Raw genomic sequence first — 16,844 nt, forward strand, 5'->3', positions numbered from 1 at the left:
TTACAGTTCAAATAAATTAAAATATTTTCTACTTTTAATTTTGATACCATGTAAATATTTTTAGCACCTCTAAGAAGCTAACAAAGCCCACACCAGTTTCACCCATTTTTGGATATTAAAATACTTTTTGCAATTGTTTCCAGTTTTATACACAAAGAAGATATTTTTATGTAAAAACTCAAAGCTGAAACATGATTATGCAACACAACTTTATTGAAACTCTTGAAGCAACATCAATTTACAAACAAGAATACGGGAGCTTGTTAAACAAAAAGTCTTCTTTCTTTGAACCAAAATGACAGAAAAGAACCGAAGAAGGGAAAGAAACTCCCATAATTTGGACCAGCAGTGGCAGGTGCATTGGTTAATAAAAAATATATATTTATATATAACTTATGGAATCTTTCAAGTTTACAGGACTGTTGGTACACACGGCTGGTGTGAACCAGTGATTGGGTTCACAGCTTACCTTGTGTTTTGAGCTTTAAATGATTTATTATTTCCAGATATCAAAGCTCGCATCACTTTGATTGAAGAGACAGAAAGTAAAAATACCACTGATAAGGAACAAAGAAATCAGAGCAAACATGAGATGGGGAAATGCATTCATGAATTTTAAATTTTTCAGTGTGGTGCAAATTTTTCAGTCACAGTCATTTTAAAAGGCCATTTCAGGATCGAATTGCTTGAGTGCTGCTTCGTGAAACTCCTCTGGGGCCTTGGCCGGCTCCTCGCTTGTAGTTCTGTTGGTAACCGTCCTTGATCGGCGGCAAAGAATAGAGACATTTTAGAAACTTCTGACAGCACATTTTGTTTTCACAAAGCCAGCGGAGACTTAAAGCTTCTTTCATACCCTCTGATAATTCCCATTTGGATAATCGCGAGGTGTGTTGAACTGGGGCTGTCCATATCCAGAGTTGGGAGTGCTGGCGAAGGGAGGGCGATAACCGTCATAACCACCTGGAAAAAAAACAAAGATTTCTATAACACTGACGGAAAAACATAAGATTTGAATCTGTTTGGAACATTTCTCCACTCTGGGAAGTATTTCTCACTATCTGTCAAGATATTTAGGTTGCAAGAGAGAAAGAGAGAGTTCAGCAGCTGATGGGGGAACTACATTTTTCATCTTTAAATTTTCAACCTGCCCATCAATGAACAAGCTGAAAGCACGGCTGCAATAATCCCTCGAATGATTTGATTAAAAATATCCGCAAGGTATAATCGCTTGCCTCAATTCTATTAATTCGTCTGAATCTGTTGGGGAAAACTGTGTTTTTAGTAGGATTGAAACAATGAATTGAATTAATAGTGATTCATTATTCAAATAATCTAATTTAGTCATTAATTAATCATTAACTGGAGTTTACAGACTCAAAAAATTTCCCCTTGCAGAAAAAACAAAATCTTACCAAGTATTTTTGGTCTAGTTTCTAGTGCAAATATCTTAGTAAACTTGAAATAAGACAAAACTAACTTATGATTAACTTTTTTAGTAAGAAATAAAAGCTTGTTTTCAGTAATTAATTCCTTAATATTGAGGAAAAAGTGCTTCTTCCATTGGCAGATTAACTTATAGCGAGACATAAGTCTCGCTATAAGTTGGCAGATAACCAATAGATAAGTTATCTGCCAACTTATCTATTGGCAGATAAGTGTAATTATCTGCCAATAGATCAGAATTTGAAGCAGGTGAAACTAAAATGCCACCTGAGGAGTTCTGAGTAGAACATGTTTATAGACAAAGGTTCTTTGTATCTTAAATGCAAAATGTATATATTTTTGTACAATTTTGGCTTAATTACAGCTCTGAGTCTGCTGATCTTTCAGCAAATGGTTTTTTCCCCCCCAGAGTCTGTATACTTCAGTTAATCAACTGATTACTAAATTAGTTGATGATTATTTCAGCAGTCGATTAATCAGGGTTTATCGTTTCAGCCCTGGTGCAGACGAGCGCTGACCTCTGAACCCGTTGGAGGCGCCTCTGTAGCCGTTGATCATGCCGCGGGCGTTCCTGGGCCCGCCGCGGCTCATGCCTCTGCTGTTGTAGAAGGACTGAGGCTGCCTGCCGAAGCCCGGGCCCTGCTGAGGAGGCTGCTGGTGGCCTCCGCTCTGGTCCTGGGCGTGGAAGGCACCGACTACTGGAGCCAGGCATCAACGAAAACACGAGTCACACAGCCGTCGATAACGCCAGGAATGTAAAACTACACGACTGAAGAAGTTACCCACCAGACTGTAGCTGCTCAGACTGAATCTCCGTCTGCTCCACAGAATGCTGCGACTGGCTGCTGAAAGCCGGGTTGTAGCTGTTCTGGTACTGGTTGGCCTGGTTCAGGACCTCGGGCTCATTAGCTGGCGGGACTGGGGCATTAAGGTTGAACACCTGACGGGACAAACAAGGGCCACATTGAGGTGAAGCCAAAACCAGAGGAAAGCTCTGTGATGTAGAACACGTTCTTCACTTACTGGATGTATGAGAAACCCACAGATACAGCAGAAGAGTTTAAAACGATTAATCCAGATTACATGTAATCTCTGATAATATGATCACAACATGGCATGAGAACAGTTAATGCTCCAATGCAAACAAACTAGCAGATATATTTTAGAATCAAACAATCAACTAACACTTAAAACCTCCATACATCTTAATCCAGACTCGACTTCTGGAAGCAAAATATTTCAAAAGCATTTTCTGACCACGAAATGACTTTATAGCTACGGGAAACAGTTTAAATATGCAGCAGCATCTGATGAACGATTGCTGCAACATGAACCTTTTTCTTAACATGAATGTCAAACTGATCTGTAAGTTCAAAGGGCAGTTCAAAGGGTTTACCATGAATTATAAGGAAATACAAACAAAACAACCAAAAGAAAGAAAAAAAGGTAAAAGTATAAAACTAAATATTAGTTCCCCATATTTAATAAATGTTCTATTTATAAACTAATAACTGTTTCTCTGGATCTTAAGTTTGTTCTGGACTATTGAGGTGTAAAACTAAATATTGGTGAAGTATAAAGCTAGATGTTGGTTCCAGTTGTTCTGGGTTGAGTTCTGGGTTTGTATAAAGCTAAATGTTGATTCTCCATGTTTGATTCTTGTTCTGGGTTGTCAAGTAATAAACTAACAGAAGTTTCTCCAAGTTTTGCTCTGATATTAAGCTAATGTGTTAAACTTATTGACAACAGAAAAAAGATGAACTACTTTCAAAGTAAGAAGTGAAGACAATCCACACACCAGTAATCTTATGTCTGTTGCCAAGGCAACAAGAGCTGTTTGTGAGCATAAAGTTCTTCAGGAATAAGTTACCCGACTTTACATTTTGACATTTACATTAATGTAGTGCAGTTACACCCTGAAAACTTTTGAGTGAATATTTGCCATCGGAAACTTGTGGTAATTTTTTTAATTTCTGTTTTTAGGCTTAAAAGCAAAGAAAAACATCAAACATTTACAAAAGAGGATTGATACATTTTCTTCCATGGGACGTTGATGTTTGTGGAAAACGATGTAAACGAAAAGAGCACCTACAGTAGTTTCCAAAAAATGATGAGGAAAAAAATAAATAAATACCGCAGATCTATGCCATTCCATAGCAGAAGTAAAATGCAGGATTTATTCCATGCAAAAAAGCATTTTTTTGCACGTAAATTAGATGTTTAACAAACATTTAACTCTACATTTGTTATATCTAAGTTTCTTTTTTAATTCAGAGCCTTTATGGAAGGACCAAAGAGCCACAGGTTGCAGACCTACAAGTCTTTTTTCTACGTTATAGAGAAAGGATTTATGTAATTACCACATGGTTCCTTACAGCAAACAACTGTTAGGAGGAAAATGCCTTTGGATGTCAGATTAACAATGGAGGACAGACAGAACTAGAGCAGAAACAATGACCTGTGTCTGAACGCTACGAGTTTTAGTGAATCAAACGACCGGGCTTGAGACGCTTTTAAATCCCTCAGCACAGTGCTGGTTTTTTAGGTTTCCAAACGGCAGTGTATTTTCGATGTCTTCTTCTAAAAATCGTACGTTATGAATCAAATCTTACCATCACTACTTTTGACTAAGGTGAACTGTAGTCGGAAACATACAGTCATCACTTTTGGAGACTTTCCACTCAACTCCAAGCTGCCGTTTGCTCACTTTTATTTTTCTCTCAACCATTTTTAAGAGAATGACCAGAAATGACCCTGAGCTGCAGGCATGAACACCTTCAAAACCGATGAGGAATGCTGCTCTCCTTGCAGCATCTGGATTTTTAAAACAAAACAGCTTGAACATGATGGGAAAATAAAGATAACGCTGCAAAAAAGAAAAAAAAAAAAAACAACAACAAAAAAACAGGCATCCATGTTTTCTCATCAAATGTGCACTCTGGTTTTTTCCTAAGTCTTAAAGTCGAATCTTTGGCTGCACTCAGGCCTCTGGTGAAAAGCCAATATGAGCCCCAGCAGCTACTGACATTATGTCATGCAGAACAATGCAGACAGACACACAAGAGAAGCATGAGTTTGCATTCTTTGCAGTACGAGACTGGCTTGGCGTTGAGACAGAGAAACAGGAAGTATCATCACGGCCTTACTGTTTGCATTGACTGGAATGGAGCTGCATTGACATTGATGCCACTGCTGTGAGGAGCTTTGGAAACAGGCTGAAAGACCTGCGTCTGAGAGGCAGGAGGGAGGGCAGTGGAGAGGGGAGGCTGTTCTGACGACAATGACATGGAGGTCTGTTGCAGAGGGAGACACAACACACATTACATTTAGGGTTGGGATGGATATGTATGCTGCTGAAAGGCTGAGGCTGCAGTTTTAGGACAGATTAGAGGTTTTTTGTTGTTGTTGTTGTTGTTGTTGCTGCAAATGAGATTTTCACTTCATAAAGTATTAGTAAGACCGTTTCCTTCTGTAAAATGTTTCTGCTAAAAAGCAACAAGTGAAAATGGATACCAGAGTGGTCAGACGCTCTCTTGAAGGGAGAAAATTCGTTTCAACACTTTCTGCTCATCCGGGTCATCAGATAAGGACAAAGGTATTCTAACCACGAGCTCCACCATGACCATTTATTGATAAATTAGTCCATTATCTGCATCTTAAGACACTTTACCGACAAGGGTTTGCTACAAATAGTTACAAAGTTCGTTCATTCCCCTCCCCACAGTAAAATTCAATAACTTTTTTTCAAGCATTTTCCAGGTAAGTTTTCAAACTTTTCCAGCACCAGACTCTGGAGATAAAACATTACAAACTAAAGAAGAGCTTCAATTCACTATTTTATTTATTAAATCATTTATTACTATTGTTAATAGCATCTTTTGATTGTATTCTACATGCTACAGCAGGGACAAGATAAGCTAAAATATAATAAAAGTTTATGTTTTGAAATGTTTCTCTTACACTCCCTATACAACCAACTGATCTGAAAAAGGTACAAAAAATCTCTAAGTTTTCTGCCATTCAACAAAAATAATTTTGATAATTCTAACTGACCTAAAACAAGACAAATTTTATCTGATTTAACTTCAGACAGCAAGAAAAGTGAGTGATCTTTTCCAAAGTATAGGCTTTTAATCAAACGTTAGCTTCCTGTCAGATGTAATCTAATGTTTGCATCCAACAAATGATGTAATCTTGTTAGATTGCAGTGGATTTTTTAAGGGTATCAGAGTAGAATGGGGTTAAATGTTCATGCACACTCTAGAAGCCACTTCACTGCTCCACCACATGCACTAGTTTGCGTTTTTTTAATTTTTACTCCATCCAAATAAAATACCCCCATATTTATTACTGTAACTTTACAAAATGTGAAGCAGCTCAAAGGGTCTGAATCCTTTACCAATCTTAAAAATGAATAAATAACTTGATTAATTTCCGTGGGACTGATAGACGCCAGAGAAAAGCTGCTTCACCTGGATTGGGTCGATTGGTTCTGTCGAGGGTCGAGAATCCGGTGTGTGAGAGGTCTGGTACAACGGCGGCGGTGTCGGTGAGACGATGGGGACCTGAAGACAACACAGCCGTTTCACATCGCCGTCACTATGGCAACCTGCATGGTGCTCATGGGTAACTACTCACTTGTGTGGGCTCGGGCTGCACAGGAACAGAAGTGGGTTGCGTTGGCCGGGACTCGGGGTGACCTGCAACGATCGCACTTTAATCAGACGCACCCGGATTTAAACCACAGCACGGCTTTTAATCGGGTCAAACGTACCTGGAGGACAAACCATCTGCGGTACGTCCAAAGGCTGAGCAGGTTTCATGGGCTGCGCCGACACGATGGCGGGATCGATGGGCGGTCCGTCAAACTCCAGCATGGAGTCCTGAGCGCAGAAAAACTCAGCGATAACGTACGACAACGACGTCACACAGCAGCTGTGTTTCCATTGGTCACTTCACTGCACAATTTAACATTTTGAAAATAAATGTTATTAATGGAGTAACGGCTGTTTAAAGTAAAAATAAATACATTTGCATGAGGTGGATTTTTCTGGCCGCATTGAAATTGGTTTATTTCTCAAAATTGCAATGGAAACACGAGTCACACGATCAACAACCGGATGTTTCTACTGACGCAAACCATGAAGAATGACAGGAAGTAGTTAGAGGATGACGACTCAGCATGTTTTCTATAAGTGAACACACTTATTCACGTGTGACTTTAATTATTTAATGGATCAAATAAAAAAAAAACTTTGATCCCAAAGGGAAATTAAATGTTGTTGTAATGACGCGTTTTCTTGCGTTGTGCTCATCAAAAACGATTCCGACGCTTCAAATTTTGCTGGGTGATAAATTGTCGGAGGTGCATCAGAACCACTCAAGCCGTTGTTTTCCATCGCCGGACTATTTGTTGGATGTGTCAAACGCTCCAAATGGCGCCGCGCTAAACACGCAAAACACGGCGCAACAAGCCCTGGACACATAGACTCTGAATGTAAACCAGACGTGTGAAACGCGTTTGGTGTGAAGGCAACTTTGCTCATTAATTCAAATTCTGTAAAGAGTTATTACAGGTAGTGATGGCTGTTGTAGCGGACAGTGTTACAGTGAATCTGGAGAAGCCTCTGACTGAAGACGCTCTGCCTTCCCCAAAACAGTCCCATGAAAATAATCAAGGAAAAACTATTTCCCTACAAAGGCAAAGGCAGAGAGAACAAATCTCCATGAAAGTGCAGAGCTACTCCAACATCCTGCCGCCCTGAGCGGTTCTAGAATAAATTGTGTCTCTTTGACATTAGCGGAACATTGGCAACATTTTGCGTATGTTTAATGGAAACGCAGCTGCTGTTGCGACCCGGCCTCACCTGCATGAAGTTGTACGTTCCCTGCATCTGTGCCATCAGGTCCTGCACCACCTGCTTGCGGACCATGGGGTCAGTCGGGGGAACGGGAGACGCGAGGTTCATGTGGTGGGTCTCCAGAGCAACAGGTGGCGCTGTCGGCTGTACGGGTTGCTGCTGCTGCTGCAAGGCACTGACAGCCTGAAAGAGTGATGAAATGTTTCATTAGCTGTTCTGAATTCACTTCCTCTGAGTGTTTCAGAGCCGAGGGATTTTACTCCAGACTCTTAGATGGTGTAAAAGAAAACAGCAGTGATTAAAAAAATAATCTGTAAGATTATAAATAAACATTCCTAAACAAGTGCTGCACAACTCAGTAGTGTAAAAATGTGTTATTTTTGCTCCAGGTTGTTTGATTCTCAAACTGTAACACACGAGCTTCTTTTTCTCAGTAAATAAACTTTACTGAGTTTATTGCATTCAAACAATTCAAACAGATCAATATATTTCAACGGTTTTATGGCTTACAGCTGTTGAAAAACTCAAATCAGGGCGGGGCAATATCGATTTTATCGATTTGTCAACCTGCTAAAGGCCCCCGTCTTCTCTGCAAGCGTTTTAAAACTTTTAATTATCTGGGCTTTAAAATTCAGGTCAGCTCACAAAAAGGATAGTTGAAAATATTTTATATTTGTAATTTATTTTTAAGAAAAGAAAGCAAGAAGTAAAAAATTTGATTAAAATCAATTTTTTAAGATTTTATTTATTTTCGCCCAGCCTCAACTCAAATTCATACATTTTCTTCACCAATCGTTGTAGACCATAACCAGTTTATAACATACTTTTGTATTAAAACTGATCTTTTAATTGCTCTTGTTTAATTCATTTTCTGATTAACTCAATTTCCTGTTTTCATTAGAAGCACAACTATAAAAACAACAGTCTCTGTATCAGATTCACTTTTTTAATGGACTTACTAAAAAAATCTCTATTTTAATTCGTTAAGTTGCATCTACTTACTGAAAAGTGTTTTTCATGTCCAAATGATTCAAGTTTGTGCTGCAGATATTAAGAAAAGGAACATTATAATAAATAGTCGCCTCTTCCTGCTGTGTTCGCCTGAAAACATGCAACAGCAGATATTTCTACCAGAGCAGCTTTCTGCCGCCATCAACGGCGACAAAACATCTAAAAATGTCTTCTAGTCTCGCCGTCACGACTCGTTGCTGCAAGACGGAGGGAAGAAATAAACACCTGGAAATACTTCAGTGTTTTAAAAAACAAACAATAAAACTTCTAATGGGGCAAATCTTTATATAAAACTTAAAAGACGCCTGCATCCAGTATTAGCATAATATAACTAGGCCTGTCACAATGAACAGTAGATCAATTAATTGCAAGATAAATTAAAAGAAACTCAATAATTTCCATTTGCATGATTAATAAAAACTGATAAAAGTCGTCATTCTGCTGCTTTGGTCTCAACTGGACTTTTTCTTGGAAGATAATTTTTACAGACACTTCATAATTCATTGTATTTGTCGTTTCTGTTGTTTTTTATTTATGTTGGATATTTAAAATGTCCTCCAGTTCCAGTGTTTAAATGTTCATTAAATTTTAAAGATAATTGACCCTTGACACTGTCATTATTACGATTATATTACTTGAAAACAATATTATCGTTTATCCTGGGACAATTTGTCATCCAGCAAGATTTGTTATTGACAGACCTAAATATAACTCGTTAATGTTGATCTACAAAACACACGTTGCTTCAAATCGATCATTTAAATCAATTTTCCTCTAATTATTTTTACTAAGCATCAGTAAAACACCCCGGTGTAAAAAATAAAGCAGCTCTGCTACACACCTCGGGTTCCCTGGTCCACTCATCCGCCTGCTCCTTTTCACTGCCGCTGTAAGAGCTGTCTGGAATGAACTGTCTGTTTATGAACTGAAACAAAACAAAATCAATAAAAACGTTTGGAAAGCACAAATAAGATACTTTAAAAAAAAACTAATCTCACTTCTGTGGTTTCCACTGTGAGAGCCTCTGTGAATTCCTCAGCGACTTCAGTTTCTGTCAAGTTAACGCAGAACGGTGAGCAGATTTCACGGCTGAACGACTTAATCCTGAAAAATAGTTTTTAAGAAGTCGCTACCTGGATCAGCCGTCTGCTCTTCTGCCTCTGATGACTCGGCGACTGGTGCCACTGCTGCTGCCGCTACAGCTGCCGGCTCTTCCTCCTCCTCCTCCTCCTCACACACTCCGTTTTGGAGAGAGGCAATCCGGTCAAAGTATCCGCTCAGCAGAACCTGGTCCAATATGTCTTTCAGTGCCTTGTCTAGAACAGGATTAACAGGATCAGCAATTAGAATTAAGATTAGTAGCAAACAAAGTTGCAGAAATGATTTCATAAGCTGTAAACCTTTACATATAAATCTGAATTTTTAAGTTTAAACTGTTTATATTTTACTGCTGTTAAACATTCAGATCTTGGAAAGATCAAATTTTTAATGCACTTTAATGCAAAAGAAACATACGTACACAATTCGATGATAACATATTTTAAACCTTGTGAAGAAAGTAGGCGTGATCAGCTACTAATCAATGCGTTTTCTAAAACCTCAAAAAGTTACAGCAGTTTTCTTCCATCAGCTCAACTCCCATCACTGGTTGGTTGATTTTTATGGAGTTTTTAAAATGCCCAGTTTGTCAATGATGAACATGAATTTAGACTCTGAAAGGTTTTGCTGCAAACCAAAGCAGCACAAGCGCCATGCAACAGTTTCTAGAGAAGAAATACAGGAACAGCTGAGGAGCTGATTGGCTCATTTCCTTCTGAATTAGTGTTTTGAAACATGACTTCATAAAAAATGCTATTAGGCAGAAAATTACACGTACAGCTGAGCATTTCCTCCTACTTTGATGATTTATCTTTGGTGAGACGCTCCAAATATCTGCGGTCAGAAGAACTCTGAGCCATCACCCTAATCTGCCTCCACAGATTCTCCGAAATATTAAACTCTGGGGGGTTTCAGTCACTTCAAAATCACTAACATTACTTCTGAACCGAAGAAAACAAAGACCAATTTAAACCCAAGTATGGCAAGGGTATGATTACATTTGGTCTTAACTTTATATTACCCACAAAACTAATTTAAAGAGGCAGTGTTATGCATTTTCCAATCATATGGTGTCATTTTATACCACAACCAAGTAACTATTTTACCTTCAGTTGTTATAAAAATGTGATATACATCAAATATGACTTTAAAAAGAATCAACTTTGTAATTTAGCACCCTGAAATTAGGCCTCTGTGTCTTTAAGAAACTCCTGCTTTCTCCGAAATCGCGTCATCACAACATGGCTCCTCTATTAACCCTTTAACAACATTTTTACCAGCTTTGCACTGAGAAGTAGCTCCTATAACGAGCTCAGAGATGCACAGTTCCACCAGATGTTTGCTAATTGATGCTGGCTAGTCTGAAGGAGTTGAGTGTGGGAGTCACGCCGAATAACACTGTAACATGATGTACAGCTCAAAAAGTATATTTTACATGCTACTGGCCCTTTAAAAGAAAATTAAGCAAATAAAAAAAGAAAATCTTTTGGCTACCAAATGTAAGAGCGAGTCTTGGGGACAAATCACAGCCTTAAAAACAAAAACCAGAATAATTTCCAATATGAAACCTTGACCAAAGACTTCTGCATACCATGAGACATTTTTACACTTTACTGAGTTATTTCCTTTGCTTTGCGGCTCTTCATGCAAAGCAGCAGCCTCTGTAATTTGACCCCTACTTTTCCAAATGACCCCTCAATGAGGCGAAAGGGACTGCCTGGAGTTACAGCAGTGAACTGGGTCACCGTCGTCCCAGCAGAGACCGGACCAGGGGAACCGCAGGCGACGGGGCCCCTGGCACCATGCCCTGCTGCTGAGTCAGGATCAGGCTGCAGCCCCCGGAGCAGAATGCAGCAGCACCAAACCCGGGACCAAACCGCTGAGAGCGCAGGACGCACACATCCGCTAAACCTGATCACTTCAGTCCAGTCGCTGCACACAGAGTGTTTAAACCAAAAACTCGCTCATGGATGCAGAAACTTTTATACCTGCTTCGCTCATAAGCCTGAAACGGATCACTTACAGTCGGCTACGACACGGTGAAAAGCGTCATGACGACGGCTGCACCAGCAGCCATCTGATGAAATAAAATGTCCTGCCAACTATTAGCACCAGCTGGACATCGAGTTGCATCCATAATCATTAACAAAAGCAGTTTTGTCCATGTTTTCCAAGATGAATGCCAAAACATTTTATTAATAAAAAACACGGTATTTGGTCAGCTTTAACTTATTATAATAAATGCATAAAGTTGAAAGTAGTTGAGATTTTTCAGTTGCATTTCCAACACAAAGCTCATCTGTAAATATTTTACATCATTTTTAAATTTGTATTGTTCAAAGACAATAAAAAAGTAAATCTAGAACATGTTAATACTCCATCAGCATCGGCCCAGAAGCACAAAGGGACATCTTTAAATTTACAGCCCCAATTTGTACTGTAAAAAATATTTTATATATTTAGTTAGAAGATAAGAGAAGCCGTTTCTAAGCCCAATTTATATAAAGATAATGAAACCAAGTCTGTCACAATAAACAATTATTGGAAAATAAATTAAAATGAGCTTGATCATTTAATTTGTTTTTGTTTCTTTATGATTTACTGTTTTATTTTGGATATTTAAAATGTCTCCCAGTTCCTTTACAAGATTTTGAATGAGCAAACTGACATTATTATGCCATTATCAATATATTACTTGAAAATTGTCTCAAAACAATGTTATTCTTTATCGCAGTAATTTGTTATTTTGTCAGGAAAAGCAAATCTGAAGCTGATCCAAACTTACACGTAGTTCCAACCACAGCCTTGTCCTTCCCTTCAAGCAGGTCCCAAAGGTGCACAGATGCTTCTTCATACTGGTCAATCAACCTGCGAGCATCAAAGCCAACAGTCAGAATCTCTATGTTAAACGTAAAAAATAAAAATCGTTTTGCATCTCGGCGTCTTGCACCAACCTCACGCTCTGATCCCGTTCTGGTCCCACCAACTTATAGAACTCATCAAACGTGGAAAGGTCTCCGTCGGTGAGGAGCGGCGAGCCTCCCACGCCCTGCTTCAGGTCCAGCCGCACCGCTTCGTCTCCCAGCCGGTCAAGGACAAACTGCAGCTCAAGGATGTTCTTGAGCCGCCGCTGCTCTGCCTCCTCTCGCTGCAGCTGCTCCCGCCGTGCAGACTTCTTCACCACCTTCTGGAGCTGAGGGCGAGGAGGATCAGTTAGGAAAAACTGGAACGGACACAACTCTGAAAGAAGAAAAGGAAAAGAAAACATTCTTACATCTTGTCCCAACGTAATAAATGTCTTGTGCAACTCTCGGGCAAATTCCAAGTTGTTCGTGACTTCTTGGTACTTGGAGAGAGCCTCCTAAAAATGTCAAAGAGAAACAAAAGGTTAAAAATGAGAATCGATTGTACAAATACTAAAACAATTAGAGAATGTTGCCCTTCTGTGTACATACCAGCTGGTCCTGGTTGAGACCTTCTCCCTTGTTCTTCCTGACTTTGTAATCATCCAGTTTGCTCTGCAGTGACGAACCAACAATACAGCAGATGAAGTAGTTATAAACTTAAAAACTAATTATGCTTTTGGTTCTGGATCATTCAGAATTTAAAAAGGTTTAAAGCATTTAGTTTTATACTTCTAAATCAGAGTGAAAACTTCAGAGCAACATCTAGAGAAACTCCCATTAGTTTATAAATTGTGGAGGATTTTAGCATCAAAACACAATAAAGACTTAATTTTATTGTTGCGTCAACCTTCCAACCACTCAGGCCTCCTGTTTCAACTCTATTCAGCAGATTTTAGTTTTCTACTTCATGACAAACGGAACATTTTAAAGTGTAGATTTTCTTTTATTATTGTCGTTTTTCTTGTAATTCATATCTGAGCTGCCTTGTTGCTGAATAAATAAAACTTCTTCCTCTTCTTCTTACCTTCTTCTTCTCCATGTTGCGGACCTTCTTGTCGATGACGCCCAGCACTTGCTTCAAGACCTCGGACTGGCCACAGCCGCCCATCGACCCTGGAGCGGATCCCACCTCTGGACTGGCGGATTGCACGGTCCTGTTTGCATTCATTGCTGAGGGCATCTAGAGATACGACGAGAAAATACAACATGTGACGATGATAACAAAACATTTCACTCACAAAATGTGTCTTATCTGCATCAGCAAATGTCTGGGGAGACAAAATCAACTGGAGCTGCTATGAGAATAATAAATACAATCTAAATATTCACTGAATTTACATAAAACAGGCATGTTGCTTTAATAAAAGTAAAACAATGTTTTCTACCATTACTAGAACACAAGATAATATTGATTAGTTTTACTGTGACTGTAATAGTAAACTAAATATAGAATAAATGAAAATAAATGTTCTTATTGTGGTGAATTTTATAACCTTTTACTATTTTACAGAGCTACAAGTAGAACAAGTTAATATTAGCCAGTTAGTGGAGCTATCTGCTCCGGTAGCAGTCCACAGAGCTTGTGAGTTTCCAACCTTTAGTCTTTAATTCTCATGATAAATAATTTTGTTCACTTTCAGGGGTAAAAAGAAAGATCAGATCAATGTTGGAGAAAAAGGTTTTGAGGCATAAATTAGGATAATCTCGAAATTCCATCATTTTCTGATAAATTTTATACCATTTCTGCTAAAAATGTTGCAGCAAGTATATTCTCTTTTATATTATAGTCCTCTGGGGAATAATTGTATAAAAAAATCCATCAAGTCAGACTTACAAAACGAAAGCAAAATCACCAGCCTCCGTGTTTTGTTTGTGATAACTCTTGACATGTTCAGCACTGTGGTTAGCTTCAGATGTTTTAAATGTGCTCTATAAGTCAACTTTGACAGCTAGAAAAGGCCTCATTGTTAACCTCTTCAATGAACGCAGCATCATTTTAAAATGTGCTTTACCTTCTATGTTATTACTCCTAATATTTCTCCGACTAATTTTATAAAGGCAGAAAAAATTTAAATTGCATTAAACTACAGAAGCTGTATAATAATGTGATTTTGTGAATGCAATATTTAAAATCTTACATTTTAAATACCAGAAACAGGCACATAGACACAGCACAAACTGAGGGATTTGGCTGCTAAGCTTTTATTGTAAACTCCAGTTTTGTCAATATATTGACAAAGAAACTAACTGATTTGCATTTTCTTTTTGGGGACAAAAAGAAACTTTAGGTTATTGTGGGTGCAGGAGATTTTTCTGTTGTGACATCAGTACTGTATAGATCAGGCAGGTTGGTGACTCAGGTTTAAATACCACAACAGTTTCATGGCTCGATGTTCTTTCTGTCAACACATTTCAAACCTTAGCCTGAACCCCGAGTCCTTCTTACAAAAACAGGAGATCAGGCAGATCCTTAACAATGAGAACATAATGCACGTTTTCCAGTTGATTTGAAGTGTCAATAACGAGGAAAAAAATTCTAATCAACATAATTCACCATTTACTAACCATCTCTGTCGCTTCTCTATTTGTATTGTACCCCGATAACACGATTCTGTTTGAACATTTTAAAGGAAATTGATTTGTCCAGATTGCACGTTTGTGTAGATGGTGCTAAACTGCGCATTTAAAGCAGCACCTAAAGAGGAACATTGCTTCCGAAAGTAACTGTTATAGGACTTGACGATTCAATCAAGGAAAAACGACCATACTTAAGTTGATATATGTTAAGTATTAGCTTAGATGTATGGAATATATGATTTCGTAACACAGGAACTGTTCCTGCTAATCAGACGATATCTGTAGCAACCTGGTAACTTTCGTTTCAACGGTTTAGTATGAACAGACGTCTGGAAATTACATAATAACATGGTATAAACGCATAATTCCGTCAAAAAGCGCCGTAATTCTCTCAGCAGTGCGGTCAAGCCGCCTGCTTTTGCCTCGTTTCGGTAAAAATGGCCCTGGCCGCACCACCGTTAGCACACAGCGAAGACTTAGCATTAGCTCGCCTGGCTGATGTTAACACCAACGCGTGTTGACCACCAGCTGGTCGGGAACCTCTTTTCCTCGACAGCCCGACTCCCGATTCACCCACCTTGTTGTTATATATCCTCGGGGAAGCTTGATAGCTTAATTTAGGTAAAAGGCCAAGTTGTTATTGTTGTTGTGTTGCTTTTTATTTTTCTGTTTCACTCTAATGTGGGATCCGCCCGGCCGGCCTCACCGACAACTGAGACGGTTAGAAAGGAGCAGAAACTCTTTATAAAGACCGAGGTTCCTCTATAGCTCTTCAAGATATGCCTGAATAAATACGGCAAAATTAAAACAAGGTACGAAAAAATATTAATGAATCATAATAGTTCACATACTCATGATGGAAAATAATCAATTTATTGTTTAAAACAAAGTAACCAGTTACCATCTAAAGGACAGGTACATTTTATTTGTGGACAGGCACAACTTTCAACATACTCGTCAAAAAATCTGCACAATCATTAGCTTTGATTAGGCTGTATAACTTCCCTGAAGGAATGGGCATTTCATATGCCTATTAAATATTTCTTACTTCATACGTTTTACATTGTAGATTTTTTTTATGTGTTACATTTTATATGTGTTTATTTGATTAGGTTTATATTATGCTATATAATTATGTTATATGACATTGTTATTTTGGTATAAAACTATATAATACTGATGACAGTATTAAGTGCACTTTTTAACTTGTGTATTTTTTTTAATTCAAAAAATAGAGCATAGTTTTAAAAACTACAGTCAAAGTTCTCGTGAATATTAATAACATTTGCTTTGGTTATTTGCTTATTGGGTAAAACTTTTCATTTCTGGAAGTAGATTCAATAATAATTTCTCATGTAAATATCAACAAATTATTTTTAAATTTTATTTCATTTCATTTTAAACTTTTGACATCTACTTTCACATAAAGCCTCGATATAACAGTAGGTGGCAGTGAAGCACATCAATAAGAAAGGAGACATGAAGGCGAGGTTCAAATTGAAACTTGGCTTATACAAATATCCACCAATATTATTTTGCTTGTTTTAGTTTTATTTGAAATTTTATTGGACTGAGTTTACAAAGCAGATCTAAAAAATACTCATTGATGTTGAGAAAAGAATCAATACTAATGTTAAATGTTTATTGTGAGGTCCTCTTGTGTCATTTTTATGAAACTACACTTTTATTACATCCATTGCTAAAGAGAAATAAATGTACCTGAGGCAGTTTTGAAAGAATGTTGTTTTGCCAAATACAGGAAGCAGTTAACATGGCTGCACAGCTATTTGAGTGCATTGTTCCATGGAAAGTGTTTTCTTTCAGGGATAATACTGATTAGGGGAGGCACCCAAGGCCAAGAGAAGCTCCCTTTCAGCGAGTGACTCATTTCCTGCCAGGCTGCAGCATTTCAGTCGAGCAACAGCTCAGTCTAACACCCCAGGGTGGC

General features: G+C 38.3%; 1 protein-coding gene across 3 annotated transcripts; it reads right to left on the reverse strand.

Annotated features, from left to right (window-relative positions):
- Positions 1 to 195: 195 nt before the first annotated feature.
- Positions 196 to 15,633, reverse strand: caprin1b (cell cycle associated protein 1b). 3 transcript variants are annotated; one of them, XM_017305426.2, is made up of 18 exons: positions 15,474 to 15,633; positions 13,344 to 13,499; positions 12,869 to 12,931; positions 12,688 to 12,774; positions 12,368 to 12,606; positions 12,199 to 12,281; positions 9,449 to 9,631; positions 9,314 to 9,366; positions 9,157 to 9,240; positions 7,311 to 7,487; positions 6,218 to 6,326; positions 6,082 to 6,143; positions 5,916 to 6,008; positions 4,590 to 4,736; positions 2,230 to 2,383; positions 1,962 to 2,138; positions 854 to 960; positions 196 to 758 (listed from the first exon to the last, which is right to left on the reverse strand). In XM_017305426.2, the coding sequence occupies exons 2-18, from the start codon at positions 13,497 to 13,499 to the stop codon at positions 672 to 674; spliced, it is 2,061 nt and encodes a 686-aa protein (XP_017160915.2). In that variant the 5' UTR covers positions 15,474 to 15,633; the 3' UTR covers positions 196 to 671. The 3 variants fall into 3 exon arrangements, with proteins under 3 accessions (XP_017160915.2, XP_008410170.2, XP_008410171.2); XM_008411948.3 differs by having other exon boundaries at positions 1,962 to 2,141; XM_008411949.3 differs by lacking the exon at positions 4,590 to 4,736 and having other exon boundaries at positions 1,962 to 2,141.
- Between the last annotated feature and the right edge of the window lie 1,211 nt (positions 15,634 to 16,844).

This window comes from Poecilia reticulata, chromosome 6 (genome assembly GCF_904066995.2).
Source record: "Poecilia reticulata chromosome 6, P_reticulata-male-v2, whole genome shotgun sequence".
In the NCBI taxonomy this organism is placed as follows: domain Eukaryota; kingdom Metazoa; phylum Chordata; class Actinopteri; order Cyprinodontiformes; family Poeciliidae; genus Poecilia; species Poecilia reticulata.

Bases quoted from the DNA above. Each gene is read 5' to 3' on its own strand.
- caprin1b (XM_008411948.3), bottom strand. From the start codon at position 13,499: ATGCCCTCAGCAATGAATGCAAACAGGACCGTGCAATCCGCCAGTCCA. The intron at 9,632-12,198 runs GTAAGTTTGGAT...ATCCTGTTCTAG, and splicing joins GGCTGTGGTTGGAACTACGT to ACAAGGCACTGAAAGACATA. The intron at 2,384-4,589 runs GTAAGGCCGTGA...TTGTCCCGTCAG, and splicing joins CATTCCAGTCAATGCAAACA to GTGTTCAACCTTAATGCCCC.